The sequence below is a fragment of the Triturus cristatus genome, chromosome 11 (genome assembly GCF_964204655.1).
Source record: "Triturus cristatus chromosome 11, aTriCri1.1, whole genome shotgun sequence".
Classification (NCBI taxonomy): Eukaryota; Metazoa; Chordata; class Amphibia; order Caudata; family Salamandridae; genus Triturus; species Triturus cristatus.
In genome coordinates, this window is record NC_140594.1 from 795,755,003 (window position 1) to 795,773,267 (window position 18,265).

Below are 18,265 nucleotides of genomic sequence, written 5' to 3' on the forward strand. Positions count from 1 at the left end.
CAATACAGGTGGGGCATCAAGTTAGACTTTTCTTTACAAACAAGGGGAATGAACATTGCATGCAACTCAGAAAAGCATGCAGGATCATGGGCCTGCAGGGCCCCTCCAAAATAGCAAATGCCAGCAACAACAGCAGGGATCAAGACAGTCAGCCACATCACTGGAAAAGGCAATTGTTGTCCAAGGGGTGCAGAGTAAATAAAAGCCGAGATTTAAAAGGGACACAGAAATATTATTAATGTCCTAGAACAAGGACTGATATCCCTCCCTATTTGAAATTAGCTTTTCCAATATACACTCTCCTGTGAGCCCAACATGCAGCTTCTGACAATACACACCGAACATGGCTGGCATAGAAAGCTGGCCCTCTTTGTCCTTAGCTCAGCCCAAGACTGTAGTGGTGTGGTATCTCTCATATCTGATTCAATTTTGTTCTCCTCTTCCTCTCCTCCTACTGATAGCTCATAATATGGCAGGGAAGGTTACACTGACCCCCCTTCCTGGGGGTGTGATGAGGCCGGCTGGAACTCTCACTTACCAGTTGGTTCCAAATGCTGACCCACCACAATTGACACCCTTGTACATACTATTCAAGTTGAACCCTCAGTAGCATTTCTTTATTGCCCTATATTTTTTGTTTCTGTTCCACTTAAGTGGGAAAAAATTAACTTTCACTGGGTGCAGTGGGAGTGGCACAAAACATAGTCACAGCAGGAAGGGAGTTGACAAATTATAGGGGATGTTTGGACTTTCCAGGAGTAGCGCATCAATCTCTCCTCTTTCTGCCTTTCAACAGAATACACCAAACCTGAAAATGCTGACTTTCTAGTTGACAATAATGTCCCCAATGTTTAAAAGCAGAAGATTGTAAAAATAACCGACACTATCTGTTAGTAAGAATGAGATATAGAAAGTGGAAGAGGTTGTCTGTAACAGGGATGAAGAACAGACCTTGGTTCAGGTTTTCCAACAATTACAATGCTTCAAGGACACCATCAGCCATGTACTGGTGCTCTTTAGGTTCCATGTGATGAATCTGGGACCATTTATTACGTCAGAATTTTCTTGGTGATTAATTTTAGATTTTTTAAAAGTTTTCCAAGGTTTTTCCTTAATTTTAGATTTTTTAAATGTTTTCCCTTGTTTTTCCATAAAACCAGGTTAATAAAATTATTTCAATGTCATGTTAATAATATTGATTACGTTTTAAAATGTCTTTATCTTTCTTTTCTATTTGTTGTTAACCTTCACTCTTTTTAAGTTAGTGTTTAGCTTTTGTTCTTTCTGCTTACCTGTCTTCGTGATTTGCTTCCTTCCCATTACTTTTGTCCCAAATTTAGTTTCAAATCCATTCATCCACATCTGCATGTTAAAAATCACACACAATTCACAGCATGTTAAAAATCTAATCAATCACGTCTCCATCTTATCTTCTGGTACTTGACACGCCTGAAGGAATGCTTATCCCTTCTTTAATATAATGCAATATTTCCAAAAGGCAGCTCACCAGCCATATAGTCCAAAGGGAAAGTATTGGACAGAAATGATTTGGAGCGAAATAATACAAGGTTAAGAATGCCCCTAAATCCGGACAGCTCCACACCAAATATTTTGTGACTATTTTGGTATGACAGAACAGCAGTAAAAAAAGGTTGTCCCCAAGTTTCCACAAACCCTCAAAGACAAGGTGTTTGTGATATCCAACAACCTTTCAACTCATACTCTTTATCTCAGAGAAGATCTCCTATACAGGAAACAATTTTACCGCCTGAATGGTCGAAGTCGTTAACTGGATGAAAGCTAGCTGTCTCAAGCTCAACACTGACCAGACAGAAGCAGTAATTAACAACAAGTGCACCATGTCATGGGACTCCAACTGGTGGCTGGATGAACATAGGCCCAGACACAGCACCCACGACAGGAACCTCAGAATCATCATCAACAGCAAACTGTACATCACTGCACATGTCAGAACTGTCAAACCATCCTGACGCCACTCCCTGAAGATATTAAGGTAGCTCCTCAATGATTCCTAAGCAAAACTAGAACAACTGTCACTGAAGCCCTAGTCACCAGCAAGTTGGACTACAGAAACACCCCCAATGCCTGGATCACTAAGCAACTTACCTGAAGACTACAAACCATCCAGAACTTAGCAGCTAGACTCATCCTCAAGCTCTCACACAGAACTCCCATCACACCACACCTCAGGTAGGTCCACTGGCTCCCCATACAAATACTCATCATTTCCAATTCCTCACACTACTCAACTCATGCCCCTCTAACCTGAATTGTTGCATTTCCTTTGACCAACCACCAAGACATATTGGCTCTGCAGGACTCCTACTCAGACACTTTCCATGCATACACTGAACTAGATCAGGAGGATTGGTGTTCTATTACAGTGCTCCTAAAACGTGGAATCACCACCCACCTCACTTCAGAGCCTCCTCCTCTCTTCTTGAATTTGACAAGAAGCTGAAGACCTGGCCTTTCAATTAACCAACCTACATTAGGAAGAGCTAAGCACCCATACCTAGTGGGCGCCAGCATACCGTTGGGATGAAAGTGAGCTTCACAAATACACATTACAGGTTGCCATTGGTAATATGGCTGTCAAGTCTTGGCAGCCTGCCCAACCCAACAAGGTCAGTGTAGAACCTCGCCTCGATCTAGATCATAACCTCTATCTTAATGGTCACGCAGTCTTTTGCCCAACTCTTTTCTTCTGAAGGTGCTCCGAATAATTAGACCTTTCATCACACCACAGCTTTACATTTCCATTGCTAGTGCTCTGATTCAATCTTGATTCGATTAGGTCAACATATTTATCTTAAGGCAGCAAAAGTAGTTCTCAGTGTCATCTCCCTGTTCAAAGACATGGTTCCAAGATATCATTTAAGGCTCCCCAAAGTGACTGCCAGTTAGAAGAAGAGTTTGATTCAAAGCATTAATAATTGAGCATAAAGCCATATACCAATCGTTATCTAAATTGTTGCTTGTCCCTATTTATTGGTGTCTTCTTATGGCAAATTAAAAAATGAGAAGGTTGAATATGACCCTTCATGTCATATGAGTCAACATGTTTCTCGATTTTCGAGTGACCTAACTGGGTCAATGGAAATTCTTCAGGACAATCAGCCCATATTACTCCATACACCTTGATGAGTGGTAACTATTAGTGTGCATTGGTATAAATTAGCTTGACTTCATGTATCTATCTCGCACCAGTTCTGGCATAGTACCTAGAAGTTATTAGTCAAACCACACATTGTTAGAAACTATCAGCCCTGTTAGATGAAGTTCTAGTGTAGTTTCTCCGCCTACACAGGTTGAATATTATCTTATTTTTAATTTAGCATCCACTGCCTGAATTTTATTTAAATACATTTGGTGTACCTTCTTCAATATCACAGAAGGCCACAGGGCTCCGTGTTAACAATTTATGCTTATCAGCAAAACTTTCTAAGTGCTGCAAATATCCCACAACATTCAGTGTTGTGACTGTGTTCCTACTATAAGCATATAAACTCAATGGTGGAAAGGTGAGGAAACTCATTTCAGCACTTTCTTTACTCCATATCAAATAGGCAGTGTCATAGATGTTTAAAGTTAGACTAAATTGGAGCAGTTAGAGTTGCGTTTGTTCTGGTAATGGCCCACGTTCTCTGCCTTAAATTATGTGTGACATAAATGGAAAAAGCCCCCAACACCGCATCATGGAAACCATGGGCACTCACAAACTTTCTCTCGGGGGCCAAATTTACAGTGTGGTTTGTGGCCGAGGGCCGCACCGGTGGGGGCGGGGTCTGAGGGGGAGAGGCGGGGCTAAAGCAAAAAAATGGTGACCATGAGGTTGAACACAGGTCCCTGCAGCAGATGCCTTCGTCCACTGAGCCACCAGACCCGGCATACACACATCTCTCTCTCTCTCTCCTTCTCACTGTCTCCCTCTCTCTCCCTCCCTCTCTCCGTCTGTCTCCCTCTGTCTGTCTCCCTCTGTCTGTCTCCCTCTGTCTGTCTCCCTCCGTCTGTCTCCCTCCGTCTGTCTCCCTCCCTCTGTCGCCCGCCCTCTCTGTCGCCCTCCTCCCTCTGTCTCCCTCTCTCTCTGCCTCCCTCTCTCTCTGTCTCCCTCTACCTCCCTCCCTCTGTCTACCTCCCTCTCCTTCCCTCCTCTGTTGCCCTCCTCCCTCTGTCCCCCTCCTCCCTCTGTCACCCTTCTCCCTCTGTCTGTCTCCGTCTGTCGCCCTCCTCCCTCTGTCTCCGTCCCCCTCTGTCTCGCTCCCTCTGTCTCCCTCTCTGTCTCTCTCCCTCCCTGTCTCTCTCCCTCCCTCTGTCTCCCTCCCTCTGTCTCCCTCCCTGTCTCCCTCTCCCTGTCTCCTTCCCTCTGTCTCCCTCCCTCTATCTCCCTCCCTCTGTCTCCCTCCCTCTATCTCCCTCCCTCTGCCTCCCCCTCTCCCTCTGTCTCCCTCCCTGTCTCCCTCTCCCTCCCTCCCTCTCTCTGCCTCCCTCTCTGCCTCCCTCTTTGCCTCCCTCGGTCTCCCTTCCTCTCCCTTCCTCTGTCACCCTCGGTCTCCCTCCCTCCCTCCCGCTGTCACCCTCTGTCTCCCTCCCTCTGTCTCCCTCCCTCTCCCTCTGTCTCCCTCCCTCTCCCTCTGTCTCCCTCCCTCTGTCTCCCTCCCTCCCCCTCCCTCCCTGTCTCCCCCTCCCTCCCTGTGTCTCCCTCCCTCTGTCTCCCTCCCAGTCTCCCTCTCCCTCCCTCCCTCTCTCTGCCTCCCTCTCTGCCTCCCTCGGTCTCCCTTCTTCTCCCTCCCTCTGTCACCCTCTGTCTCCCTCCCTCCCTCCCTCCCGCTGTCACCCTCTGTCTCCCTCCCTCTCCCTGTCTCTCTACCTCCCTCTGTCTCCCTTCCTCTGTCTCCCTCCCAGTCTCCCTCTCCCTCCCTCTCCCTCCCCCTCCCTCTCCTTCCCTCCCTCTGTCTCCCTCCCTCTCTGCCTCCCTCGGTCTCCCTTCCTCTCCCTCTGTCACCCTCTGTCTCCCTCCCTCCCTCTGTCACCCTCTGTCTCCCTGCCTCTCCCTTTCTCTCTACCTCCCTCTGTCTCCCTCCCTCTCCCTCTGTCTCTCTCCCTCTGTCTCCCTCCCTGTCACCCTCTGTCGAGCTCCCTTCTTCTGTCTCCCTCTCTGTCTCCCGCTCCCTCCTTGTCTCCCTTCCTCTCTCCCTCCCTCTCTCTATCTCCCTTCCTCTTCCTCCCTCTGCCTCCCTCCCTCCCTTTGTCACCCTCTGTCTCCCTCTGCCTCTTTCTCCCTCCCTCTGTCTCCCCCAGACTGCCTCTCTCTGTCTCCCTCCCTCCCTCTCCCTCCCTCTGTCATCTCACCCGTGTGTGTGTCAACCCTCAGCCCGGGCCGAGACAGCTTCCCAGCACACACACACACAGCCGCACCCGAGTATTTCACAGGTCTTTAAAAGACCATTTACATGTTATTAGAACATTGGAATGTTGGGAGCTCCATTGAAAACAATGGAGTGCTCCGGGCTTATTATGGCTGGTATAAGCCCGGAGCACCAACATTCCAATGTTTCTTTGTTCACAGCTCTGGCTGTGAACAAAGTCTTCAGGGAGCCTGAAGGGATTTCAATCCCCTCACGCTCCCTGAAGGCTTTGTTTTGTTAGAACATTCTGCCCTCTAGTGGCAGAATGTTCTAATAGCCTTATAGCCCTTCGTAGCAGGGCTATACCGGCTTTTAAAGTCCCTCTGCTTTGTTAAAGTCCCTCGTCTTCGGCTCGGGCCTTTAACGCTGCAGCGGGCCTTTAACAGCCGGTATAGCCCGCTACGGCGGGCTATAAGGCTATAATAAAGCTTTGTTGTATTTCACCTCTTAGCGCCCCTGCGTCTCCACTTTGACAATCACTGGAATCCCCCGGCCCCACAGAGCAGAGCCTCAGAATCCAGGCTGTTGCAACCGGCAGTGTTTTCTAACACTATTTATTTATTTATTTTAAAACACAAGGTCCGTGGGCCGCCAAGGAAGGCTTGCCTGGCCGCTGGCGGCCCGTGGGCCGTACTATGAGAACCTGTGATGTAAACCAACCCTGTGTAGGCTCTAAAGAACCAGCCCTCATCTCTTCTGCCTCTATACAATAAAGTATAAACTAATGAACTACTTAAAACTGAAGCCAAATTTGTAGTCACTGTCTTCATGAATCACAAGATAGGTAGCAACAGGTCTTAAAACAGAAATATTTTAAAGACCCACAGGTATACCGCAAGGCTCTCTAATAAGGTTGCTATGCTGGTATCGAACATGGTGACAGGATGGCTAACCCACAACATGGCAATTTCACTTTACAGAGGTCAAGATATCCACTGAGGAACACCATAGAACTTAATACATTTTTGGGTCACCACCTTTTTGTTTTACATGACAGTCAGAAATATATTCTAAAAGACATGCATACATTTCACAGGCAAAGTGTCTTGTGTCTGCCCCAAATAGGCGATCCATGGGTAGAGTGCTGTAGTTACCCTGCAACCACCCATGGATTTTGGTACATTCCCAGTCAAAATGCTATGCCTTCCCTAGGGAGGCATACTGAGGAGAAATATCTATATTTCTCCTACTTTTTTCTAAGTGTCAGAGGATTGTTTTTGTCCAGGAAGGTGTCCCTTTTTCCACAAAAAAAATCCTGCCTGCCTGTTGGTGCTAAGCAGCCAAAGTTACGCTAGCGCAAGTAGAGGACAGGACAAACAATATAATGTTAATGAACGAGCGGAGGTGCCTGGAAGGTTTGTGAAAGCTGAAGTGATCTTTGAGGTATACTGGGACAGTGTTTTGTAATGCCATGAAGGTGTGTGTGAGGAGTTTAAATTGTGCTTGTTTGTGTATAGGGAGCCAATGGAGCTCCTTCAGGTATGGTGTGATGTGAGTGCAGAGTGGGAGGTTGAGAGTGATTCGCGCAACTGATTTACAGATTGTCTGCAGACTTCTGGTTAGTTATTTGTTGGTCACAGCACGGGGTTGTTTCCGTAGTCCAGCTTGCTTGTGATAGAGGGGTATGTTACATTCTTCTGAGTGCTGCTTAGAAGTCATTTGAACATTTACCTCAGCATATTCAGAGCATGAAAGCATGAGACGGTGAGTGTTGACTTGGGTGGTCATGTTTTGTTTGCTGTCAGTGAAGGTCCAGAGGCTCTTGGTGTGGGTGTTGTAGGTGTGTGTCAGTTCTAACTCTGTTGGCCACCAGGTCGAGTCCCACGGTGAAGTGCTCTTCCCGAAGATCACTATTTTGGTCTTGTCGGTATTCACCTTAAGACAGTTGATCTTCACCCATTGGGCGATTTCAGTCATGCAGGCATTGAATTTGAACTGGATATTGAGTGTCTTGTCCATGAGGGAGAGAATGAGTTGCATGTCGTTAGCCTAGGAGAGGACATTGATGTTGTGAGAGTGGATGATGCTGGTTGGAGGAATTGTGTATGCATTGAAAGGGCTGGGCTCAGGAAGGATCCTTGTGGAACTCATCAGACAAAGCATGGGAATCCAAGGAGTACAGTGCCAGGCCAGCTGTTGTGGGTCCTTCCAGTGAAGAAGGAGCAAATCCATCACAGTTCATGTCCTTGGATTCCAATGTCATGTAAGTGTTGAATGTGGATGGGAGACATTGTCAAAAGATGCGCAGAGGGCCTGGAGGATGAGCGCTTCTGTGTCTCCTTTGTCCAGTCATGCAGATTTAAATCGGTGGTGGCAATAAGGGCCATTTTCATGCTGTGGTTGGGTCTGAAACCAGACTGAGTGATGTGGAGGAGTTGGTGATCATTGAGGTATTTAGCGTGGACTGTTTTCAATTTTCTATAAGACCTTGGTCCAAAATCGCAGCAAAGAAATTGGTCTTTAGGTGACGAGCATTGAAGGACCCTTTGAGGGTTTTTTCAGAATTGGGAGGACAGTTGCATGTTTCCAAGCATCTGAGAAGGTCGCTAAAGAGGTGGAGGCATTCAGAATTGGTTCAAGCATGGAGCTGATGGATTTCAAACCTCTGGAGTAGGTGTGGTATGGGCAGGGTCCCTATGGGGCCCCTGAGTGGTTGGACTTCATGGTGGTAGAGGTTTCTTCTCGGGTGATGACAGGCCATTTGGTTAATATTGGTTCTTTGGGTAAGGTCAGGAGGTGTTTTGCGGAGTGAAATTAATATAAATAGCAGTCATTTTTGTTGCTGAAGAATTGAGAGAGATTTTTGCAGAGGTCCTAAAATTGGTTGATCTAGTTGGAGGAGGTCACTGGTTCAGTGAAATCCTTCACCATGGCGAAGATTTCTTTGGTTCTGCTGGTGCTGGCATCATAGCCGTCTGCCATAGTGGTGCATTTGGTAGTCTGGGTCATTTGGTGGTAACTTCTCAAGACAGATTTGAACGTACTCCTGTCTGATTTCTCCTTGCTCATTCTCAATTTGCACTGCATCTGTTTGCAGTGTCATTTCATCATTCTGAGTTCCTCTGTGTACCAACTGGCCTGGGCCTAGATTGTGTTGTATTGCTGAGTTTGAGGGGGGCCAGGCAGTCAGCACAGGAGGCGATCCGATTGTTGAAATTCTTGATGGCTTTTGGGAAGGCAGTTGCTGTGTTCAGGTTATGGGGCATTTTAAGGGGTGTTCCAGTATTTGTAAGTGATGCTGTTCTATTTTCAGCGGGCTGATCTGGTGATTGTTCATGTGTGTGGGACTGAGACGGGGATGCTGAACCTGATGAGGGTGTGGTCTGTCCAGAACACAGGTTTTGGCTAGTCGTCTTGGATACTGTTGAAGGTGTTGAAAATAGGATCCAGGACATGGGTAGGTCCCTTTGCCCATTGGGTGAGGCTCATGCTCCCATAGTCTTTGATGAACCCTTTTAAGCTGGAGATGGCATGGTCTTCCAGGTCTCCTAGTAGGATGTTATTGCTAGTGAGTGTTGCAACGAAGTTTGTGATGGTGAAGTTGTTACACAGTACCAGTTGTCTGTGGATGACAGTGTCACTTAGGGTGAAGTTGGCACTGATGTGGTTCTTGAACAACAGATGTTCTACGTTGAATGAAGACATGTCTGTGGAGTTGGTGCAGCTGATGGCGTTCTTGTGGATGATGGCAGTTTCGCCTCCAGGTTTGTGCAGTCCTTCTTGCCTGCCGATCTTGTAGCCAGAGAGATGGCTGAGGAGATGTCAGGTCCTTAAGCAGTGTTCAACCAGATTGTGTTTCTGTGCGGAAAAGCAGATCTGGGGCATTGTTGTGCAGAAGGTCCCAGATCTCTGTGGTGTGTTCAGTGAGTGAGCAGGTGTTGATGAACATGCACACGAGTAGGGAGTGTTGTGTGAGTGGTTCCAGAACTGTGTACGTTTCAAAGAGTTGGGTGTTGAAATTTGTTGGTGGGTGTGGGTGCAGTGAATGTTGGGTGTGAGTAAGTGTACCAAAACTTGCAGAGAGTGCATGAGAACACTCCCTCTGTGTTGTATGGAGCAGCAAGGCAGCATTGTGGGGATCAGCAGATGTGGTTGAGGGCACGGATCATCACAGCAGGGTAGCAGAGGAGGAGACAAGGACCAGGTTTCCTGATGGTGGGCGCAGGCACAGAAGAGCTTCCCTTTAGCAGACATTTAGTAGGTCCTGTGAGGGTGTAGGAGTAATATTACTATCTGTGCAGATGGATGATGGAAATCCCAGTAACGTCACTTCTCGTGCATATGGATGATTGGAAATCCAGTGATGTCACTTCTTATGCAGATAGATTATGATATTGAACTTTAAAAGAAAAGGGTTTGAAGCACCTAATCACAGTGGACCCTTTCACAAAGAGAGTCTGAACATTATAGGCAGGGATATCTGCTTGGAAGTAATTTCTGGAAATTTCTGGAAATTCAGAAACATTCCCAGGAGTACTCATGTAAACCTGTACCCGGCACAGATTTCAATGCATACTTCTGGGAAGATCATGTGGCATTCCCAACGGAGTCCCATTCCCAGTGTATGTCATTTTACTCAGCGGAGAACTCCACATAAGGGAAAAATGATCCCCTCAGCAAATTCCAAATTTCCAAATATTTTCCCTGTAAAGAAACAACTTTCTCTATGCCCCCACCACATCTAAGGGTGAGCCATTCACCTTCCCACCCCGGAAAAGGGTATATGTCAGCCCTTGGCTGGTGTAAAAAGCCCTGCCCACTCCAGGTTGGAGAAGAGAATGAGGATAGTTTGTGAATACCCACAAACATACATATTTGTGAGAATTCACAAGTTTCAAAGGCTAGTCTTGCCTTGGTACACCCATTTGTTCACACCTTAAATGAGATTACAGTTGCAAAGAACTCTGTAGTTATGGCAGAGAACTCTGTACACATAAATGAGACTTTGTTTGCCAGGAATCCCTGTGTGAATTCTGGTCTAGTGTGAGTAAGGTAAATGTACTCACAAACATACATTTAAAATTGATTTCCCTTAGAGTGTATATAGCCCATTATATGCAGTGTCTACATCCTGGGAAAACAGCCTGCCCTATTGAGGTGGCAGCTTGATTTTTACACACTGGACTGCTTACAAATGGACCCATGTGCAATTTTCATTATGCAGACTCCGACCTGTATCTCAAGCAACTTTTCTTTGCAAGATAAACCATTGCCAAGAAAAGTCACACAAGATATCAGCTAAAACCCTTTTTTTGTGCCTCGCACAATTGTGTGCAATTTCCCCCAAATGCTGCATGATTCCGAGGTAGTGGGTTGAGGTATGCACAGATTATGCACAGCTCCAATTACAAACCTAGACGCAAATTTATAAGGGAAGTGGGGGAGTGAGGCGTTAGCCTTCCTGGCTTAACGCATCACTCCCCCACTTCAGAAACGCAGGGCTGCACGATATTTACAAGAATATGGTGCAGCCTGTGTTTCCCCCTGCGCTGGCGCTACACTTAGCAGCCTAGCGCCAACGCAGGCACCCTTGGACCATAGTGCAAGGGTGTCTGCATGCAGGAGATGACTGTTTATGTGCAGGAAGGTCCCGCTTCCTGCGCATAAGCAATCTTTAAATGCCATTTTGTAACTTCTATGTGTGTGCTTAATGCAGCACACATCGAAGTTCCAACACTGCATTTTTTACAAATGATTGTTTATGTGCAGGAAGGGGGACCTTCCTGTACACAAAAAATCATTGGAAAAAACGAGGAGAAATTAAACATTTCTCCTCTTTGCGCCAGGTGAAGACCAGGTTTTCCCTGGACTTAATTCTGGCGCTGCTTCCTATTTACGCTTCCCTTGTAAATAGGGGGCAGCGTCATAATCAATGGGTGTTGGGGTGGAACGCCCACCGCAACACCCATTGCGCACCCTTTCACGTTAAGTGTTGCGTGAAAGGGGGGCCTTATTTACAAGGCGGCGTTAAGCCATGTTAAGTGGCTTAACTCTGCCTTGGAAATAAGGCGAGGCCCCATCGCCACATGAACGTCGTAAAAAGTGACATTCCCGTGGCGATAGGGCCTTGTAAATATGCCCCCTAGTATCACGCCACTAACGCTGGTCACATTCATCACTAAACGCAACTGCACACAGGCGGGCAACTAGAGCCAAATTTCGGGCGGGGGCTGAAAAAGATTTCGGGGGGGGCTAAGTCTTCCAGCCATAGGCAGAGTGGCTGTAAGAAGGGGAAAACACAACAAAAGCCTCATTAACGAGTAAATGGTCTTTTAAAGACCTGTGCAGTACTCGGGTCCGGCTGCAATTAGACGGACGCCAGCCCGCGAGGCTGTCTCAGCCGGGCTGACACACATGAGGGGGGGGGGGGGGGGGGGGAACTGAAGCCCGGTGAGCCCAATGGGTGTTGCGCGCCTGACTGCACATGTTTTATAGCATCTGTATTTTAAGAAGAGCAGCCTGGGACGTTATGCCCCGGGTGCTCAGTGATGTATCCATCTTCTAAGTGCACTGAGGCAAAGATGTTATCCGTTACCCGTGACAGGCCGCGACTTGCCAAGCTTCAGGTCCTGGATTCCTTAGTAATATTGATGTCCTTAATGGGAAGAGAGAACACTTCTTAATGACGAATTTGGAACAGGGACAGAGGGGAATAGGAGCACATATTTGCCTAGTTAGTCGTCTGCTCTGGAAAATGAAATGCTTAATTTTGAGAAATAAACGCCATAAATTTTACTGAGTGGTGGTGGCGCATGCCTTGCCATTTCAGGATCACAAAGTTAAGATGAATTAATATAAAAAACGAATACAAGTAATGAAGAAAATGAACCGCGGATGCTGGGTTTTTGATGGCGCTGATCTGCTTGTGCTTTGTTTGTGTTTTCAAAATGGCTTTTAGTTGCATTATTGTCAACCCTTCCCCAGAGGTGCGAATCGCTCCGAACACATTGGGCTTCTTCATCGCGAATTCAGAGGAGGCGGTTAGCAGGTACGTACCCTGGAAGATAGCATCCTTTATGCCGTAAGGTCAAAGGGCAGCCATTACCATTGCAAGCTGTACTATTTGTTTTAATTGTTAAGTTGCTGCCTTAAAATGTCTATACAGTGCTTAATTTGTGCCGGTGTGAGCCAGGGCTTTGCACGGCACCTTTATCTAAACGCCAGCACATAGTTATCCACCACATGGCAGCGCTATGTGCCTTTTTTAGCACAATTCCTCCTTGGCAATTTAATATATACTTTTTCAAACTAGCAGATAATTACTGCTTTCACTCGCATTTGGCAGCAGGGGTAGCAGCTGGGGTGGCGACAACAGCAGTGGACTCCCAAGAAATATCTTTGGCACTGGCCCTTCATTGTACACACATTAAGCACTGTGTCCAGGGGCTATTGTTGTTGTTTATGGGGAAAATACTATTTCACTACTAGTAGCATGTTTCCTTCATTAGATTGTACTGCTGAATTTTGACCCCAAGAATATTGTGGTACAAGAATATCGAGGACAGAATATATAAAGGTAATTGCATAAACGGAGGTATAGATGCAATTCTCCTAACTCAACATCTGCATACCTTCATGAAATATGTATCGCATAGGTACATATATGTGCAGTTAACTATAGGCAATCTAGACAGGTCAATTGTATTATTTTTGATATTGTGTCCTATTGATATTATGTGGTTGATATTCTGGCTGCACACCCTCCATTCTAATTTCTAACGTTACCCTTCTTTTCCTCCAATTGGCGTTCAAATACAAGTGAGGCCAACTCAGCCTTTTATCCTTCTGAAGTCAACACATTGTACAACATTAATTGGAGTAACAGCAGCACATGTGATTTACATTGGCTGAAATTGGCAAAATTGGGCCATTTAGCCCTATGTAAAGGACAAGATATTATTATTTTGTTCTGAGGATGTTAATTTCCAAACGTATTCCAGATTTGTGTATATATGTTGTGCTTCTTTTATTTTAGAGAGGTAGCATATTTGTAAACATGTCAGTATCTGATAAACATCTTCCAATGTGTTTATGGCCTATTGACATTCCAAGATATTTTAGGATAAAACAATGCAGCAATGGCCCGTGCAGGTAAGAGCAGTGGGACCGGGTGGGGGGGGGAGGGAATATCGCCAGACAGCGAGGGAAAATGAATTATTTATTTAATTTTCCCTCATGGTGGTTGTCGAATCCTCCCACCCAACCTGGCCCATCGCTCTTACCTGCACCGGCTGCTGCTGAAACAATGATAGTTTCAAATTTAACAATGTTACAGCCATTTCTTGTATTTAGAATTTCAATAGTTTGAATAATCCATGGTGTGACACCTTAACCCTTTCCGCTTCCATGCAACAGGAATCTTTTTTTTCAGCTATTGACCACTATGCATCCTTTTTTTTTCAATTCTACCACAACTCCATACAAATAAACTTAAGGTAGTAGTTTCGGCAGAGATCGACTGAATCTTACGAGGATTATGTGTAAATTATTGTTTCACGAATACATTCTAGGCATACTGTCAGGCTGACCAACGAATTACCAAACTATTTTTGTTCCAACGTCTAGTGGAGATAATATTGTATTTGAACTGTAGCTTATGAAATGGTAATGCTGACTTTTAAGATTTGTTGTGCTGCCAGAGTCAAGCTATGGATATTTGCTTCCACACTATGGCCCAGATTTACAAACAATTTGCGTCGGGTTTGCATTACTTTTTGAACGCAGACCAATGCAAACTTTTGGGTTGGTATTTTCCAAACTAATGCAAATCAAAATTTGCTTTGGATCATAACACAAAGTAACAAATGCAGCATAATGCATCAAGGGTGCATTCCATAGATGGTACATGGGCATTCCCTTGCACCCACCCATGGATTTTGACAAAGATCCATATCCACAAAGACTTGTACTCATGGATTTGCACCAAAATCCCGTGCCTCCATGGGGCCGGCATAACGAGGAGAAATATATTTTTTTCTCCTCATTTGTTTCCTTCTTTGTATGTGTATTTTATTCTGCAGTGCACACGCAAAGAGGAATTTGCTTTTTAGTATATTTTTTGTGCAGAAAAGGTCTACTTCTTGCATAAAAATTAGGAAGGGTCCAATTCCTGCACAAAAGTTATGCTGACCGCAATGCAGACACCTTTGCACTATGGTGCAAGAGTGGTTGAGTTGGTGCATGTCAGCATAAAGTACACCAGCACAGGGAGAGAGCAGAACAGCTTCACTTCCTTGTTGGTATCCACTTGTTGTGTTGCGTTACATGATTTATTTGAAAACCCAGGCCTATGTTCTTTGAACAGCATTTGCTGTTTTCATAGGGTTAGTTCTATTGCAAAAGCAATATGGTTTTCAAAGAAATATTTCCAGTTAGACAACTACGTTAATTTATTATGTTTGTGTAGCAAACACTGTTCGAGGAGGAGAGTAAATGAAAATCTTCAAAACTTTTATGTAAGAGACATTTTGTGAGCCATTAAGAAAAGCTAAGGAAACTGTACAGCAGCAAAAAAAAGATGTCTTACTGTCATATTGGAGAAAGTATCTTTTTAGAAAAGCAAAAAACTTCTAATTATTATAATAAGATTATGCTTTTTAATTTCATCTCTTCATGGTCATAGCTATGAAGTGGCCAACGCATTCTATAACAGTTGCGGGCAGTTCTGGATATTACCCAACAAACCTTTGCACTCTGGGACTTGCAGTATTGTGTATACAATTAAAAATATTGGCTTAAAAATGCCCAGATGCAAACTGACACTAGCCACAAATCTAAGCACTGGCTGAAAGTGCTACACATAACATGAAGCTTATTGACATTCTCCTCTCATCTCACTCCACTGTGAGCAACACTAGTACATTACTGGGCACCCTCTAAAGGGCCAACTATGTGCCCTTGTACAAAACATGACTCAGATGTGCCCTGATATACAACACTCAAGAGAATATTTAAGAGGGTGTGGTGCAGCGCAGCACAGCAAGTCACCTAACTGCGCTGCCTGCAGGGAAAGGGCAGGAATGTGTCATATTTAATGGAATATGGTGCATTCCTGTCCTTTCCCATGCGCTGGAGCACAATAATCCTGGGCGTAGTTGCCGTAGAGGACTACTCGGAGGTCCACGGACTTGGGAACAAACTCTGTGGAACTCCGCTCCGCTCTGCCACCCGCCTCTACCCCCCCTATTAACAATGAATTAGACTTTAATGAAAAGTAAAATAAAAACCACTTACCTGTACTGCGGCGTCCTGAAGGACTGGGTTATTCTTAAGACCCAGCGGTGCCAGGGAACAACACCTGAAACCTTCGTGGGTTACCTGTTCTGGCGTACCAAACACAGAGACACGGGACACTTCCAGCGACGTCAGAGATCAGCGTTTATTACTGCAGGGATACAGAAGTCACAAGAAGTACACAACGTGTAGGTTCTCGGAGACTGCTTCAAATTCGTAGAAGTGGGTCGCTCCTTTTATACACGTTTTTGCCATAGCACAGTATGGCGAACAAAGGATACAACTCAGTTCCCACAATAAACTTCAAAAAGGGTCGCATTCATGTTTCAGGAGGCCGGAACATAATTACAACAGTCCTGCCGGTTCCCAACTGTAAAAACATATTCCCTCCGCAATAAACACATTTCCTCCCAACCATAAACGCATTAAGGAAGGACGAAAAACAGATGTAAGGAAAAGACAAGGATGCACAACAGGTTAGAAAAGAGTGTTAGGGGCAATAAAGGAAACTCGATAGAGGGATCAAAGACCTCGTGTCTAATGTATGCGTGACTGTAACAATAGACCGGAGCGGCAAGATGGGCCTTGAGCGGGGCCATCTGCCTCACTCGTGTCATTCCCCTCATCGTAAAAGTCACCTCAAAGAAACACGTGTCCTTCGTGCAAGCTTGAGAGTCCCAGGGTCACAGAGCGGACAAAAAGCCCGTTCGCTGGCTACCTGAGGGCAAGAAACAAAATGGACGCTGTATCTAAAATGGAACCCGAGGGTTCGGATGAACGAACCCAAAAATGAGGCGAACCATACGTGGCTGTGTTGCGAAACTTCGTACACCCACTATACTCGTCATTTGCGGTTCATAGATACCAAACTCGTCCATATTCGTCACCACTCAAAAAGTGCCGTCCCGTCTCACACGGAACCTCAGACGCTCCTTTTGCCCTCATGTAGGCAAGCACTAGTCAAGATCAGAATCTATATCAATATTCATCAGATCGTTCAGATGCTGCTGGAACATCATTCTATTCATCAACGTCTCCTTGGTAACAGATGGCCGCCTTATACACGTCGCAGCACATAGGCCACATAAGGCAGGACCACACTGTACACAAAGACAACACGTGAACAGAAACGCTACAACAGCCCCTACGATCATTAGAATCTTCCAACCCCAGGTTGACATCAGACCCCAAAACCATCCTAGGAGCGTCCAATTACCTTCATCCACGTGTATGGACTCGGAAATCTTGTGCAACTTCGAGATGGCTTGGTAAACAGTTGGAGCATTGTCAGGAATAAAAATGCAACAACTTGAATGGATAATTTTACACACGCCCCCTCTATCTGCAAGAACGACGTCTAGAACCATACGGTTCTGCAACGTCATGAGTCTATCCGCCTGTAGTTCAGCTGTCAGATTACCAAGGGCATTTGCAGTAATATTAGCAGTCGATTCAACCACACGGGTCAACTGTCTTAGGTTCCTACTATTAACCATAGGTCCCCAAAACGGCAAGAAACCCTTAAAGAAGTCTCCTGCTTCTTGACCAGCAGTATCCTCTTTGCTAATGACGCCTCTCACGACTCTAGTTTTGTGGTAGTCCGAAGCAACTGTGAAGGTCGGAGGTAAGAGATTCGCAATATAACAGGTACCCGAGAAGTCGCGGGGTAACCATGTATATGCACGTTCATAACACACAAAATAGGTGCCCTTAGCAGTCAGAAAAACAGGGGAGGAGAGCATCGGTAAAACATATGTTTCAGTGCAAGCACTGTTCCCAAGTTGTGCTCTCGGATTTCGACCCAAACCTTGCAAGCAGAAATTACCAAGCTGCGGTACAATCCATATAGGGGACGAGCTCTTAAGCTGCCTATCACCCACTGATGTACTATACTCAGTCTCACTCAGGTCCTTATAGGCCTGCACTTCTTCGTCTGGAATGAGTGATGCATCGAAAACATCTCTGTCCAGATCTGCTATGGCTATCGCCAAAGGCTTGTGGTACGGCCCAGGACCAAAGTTGACAGACCGTGGCTCTCGACTGGGGTAGGAATCTAGTGCACTGCGGAACATAGTTTGGAATGCTCGAGCTGAACCCTGGGAGCTGTATGGAAGGACCAAATACGGAATACCCCTATCCATAGTGTGTGGCATTAACCCACATACCCAACAATTGGTAGTATTCACCACCAACTGATGCTGATGTAGGAGTTGAACAAAGGAATTATTCATGAATTCCGCACGTCTAACCTGCTCATGTTGAGGCAAAGGATGAAAGGAATGTGGGGAGACAGTGGTGAGGGAACTTAGGTTAAGAGAAGAGGTAGGTGAAACAGAAGGCAAGAACAACGATACTCCGAAATACACTCCACCCACCAATATCATAGATACAGTTAGGAACAATAGAAACACCTGAAACAGAAAACATTTTGTTCGTACCACCCTCCATAACTCTGATCTCTGTGCCAACACCCTTTCTTCTTCCATCAGCTTAGAGAATGCCATCCTCTACAAACCGTCCGTCACGTACTTGACGCACTTCGTTCTGAGTAGCGATTATCAATCCCCAGGAGTTCCCAGAGATCGACAAAAGTAACCAACCTA

General features: G+C 45.7%; 1 protein-coding gene across 1 annotated transcript in view; it reads left to right on the forward strand.

Moving 5' to 3' along the window:
- The window catches only part of LOC146785455 (calcium-activated potassium channel subunit alpha-1-like), a 1,319,298-nt gene that overhangs the window by 429,488 nt on the left and 871,545 nt on the right, over window positions 1–18,265 (forward strand). Inside the window, exon 15 of the mRNA XM_085633050.1 lies at window positions 12,328–12,417. Within this exon, the coding sequence (XP_085489176.1) occupies window positions 12,328–12,417 (90 nt within the window). The remainder of the gene's footprint in view (window positions 1–12,327; window positions 12,418–18,265) is intronic.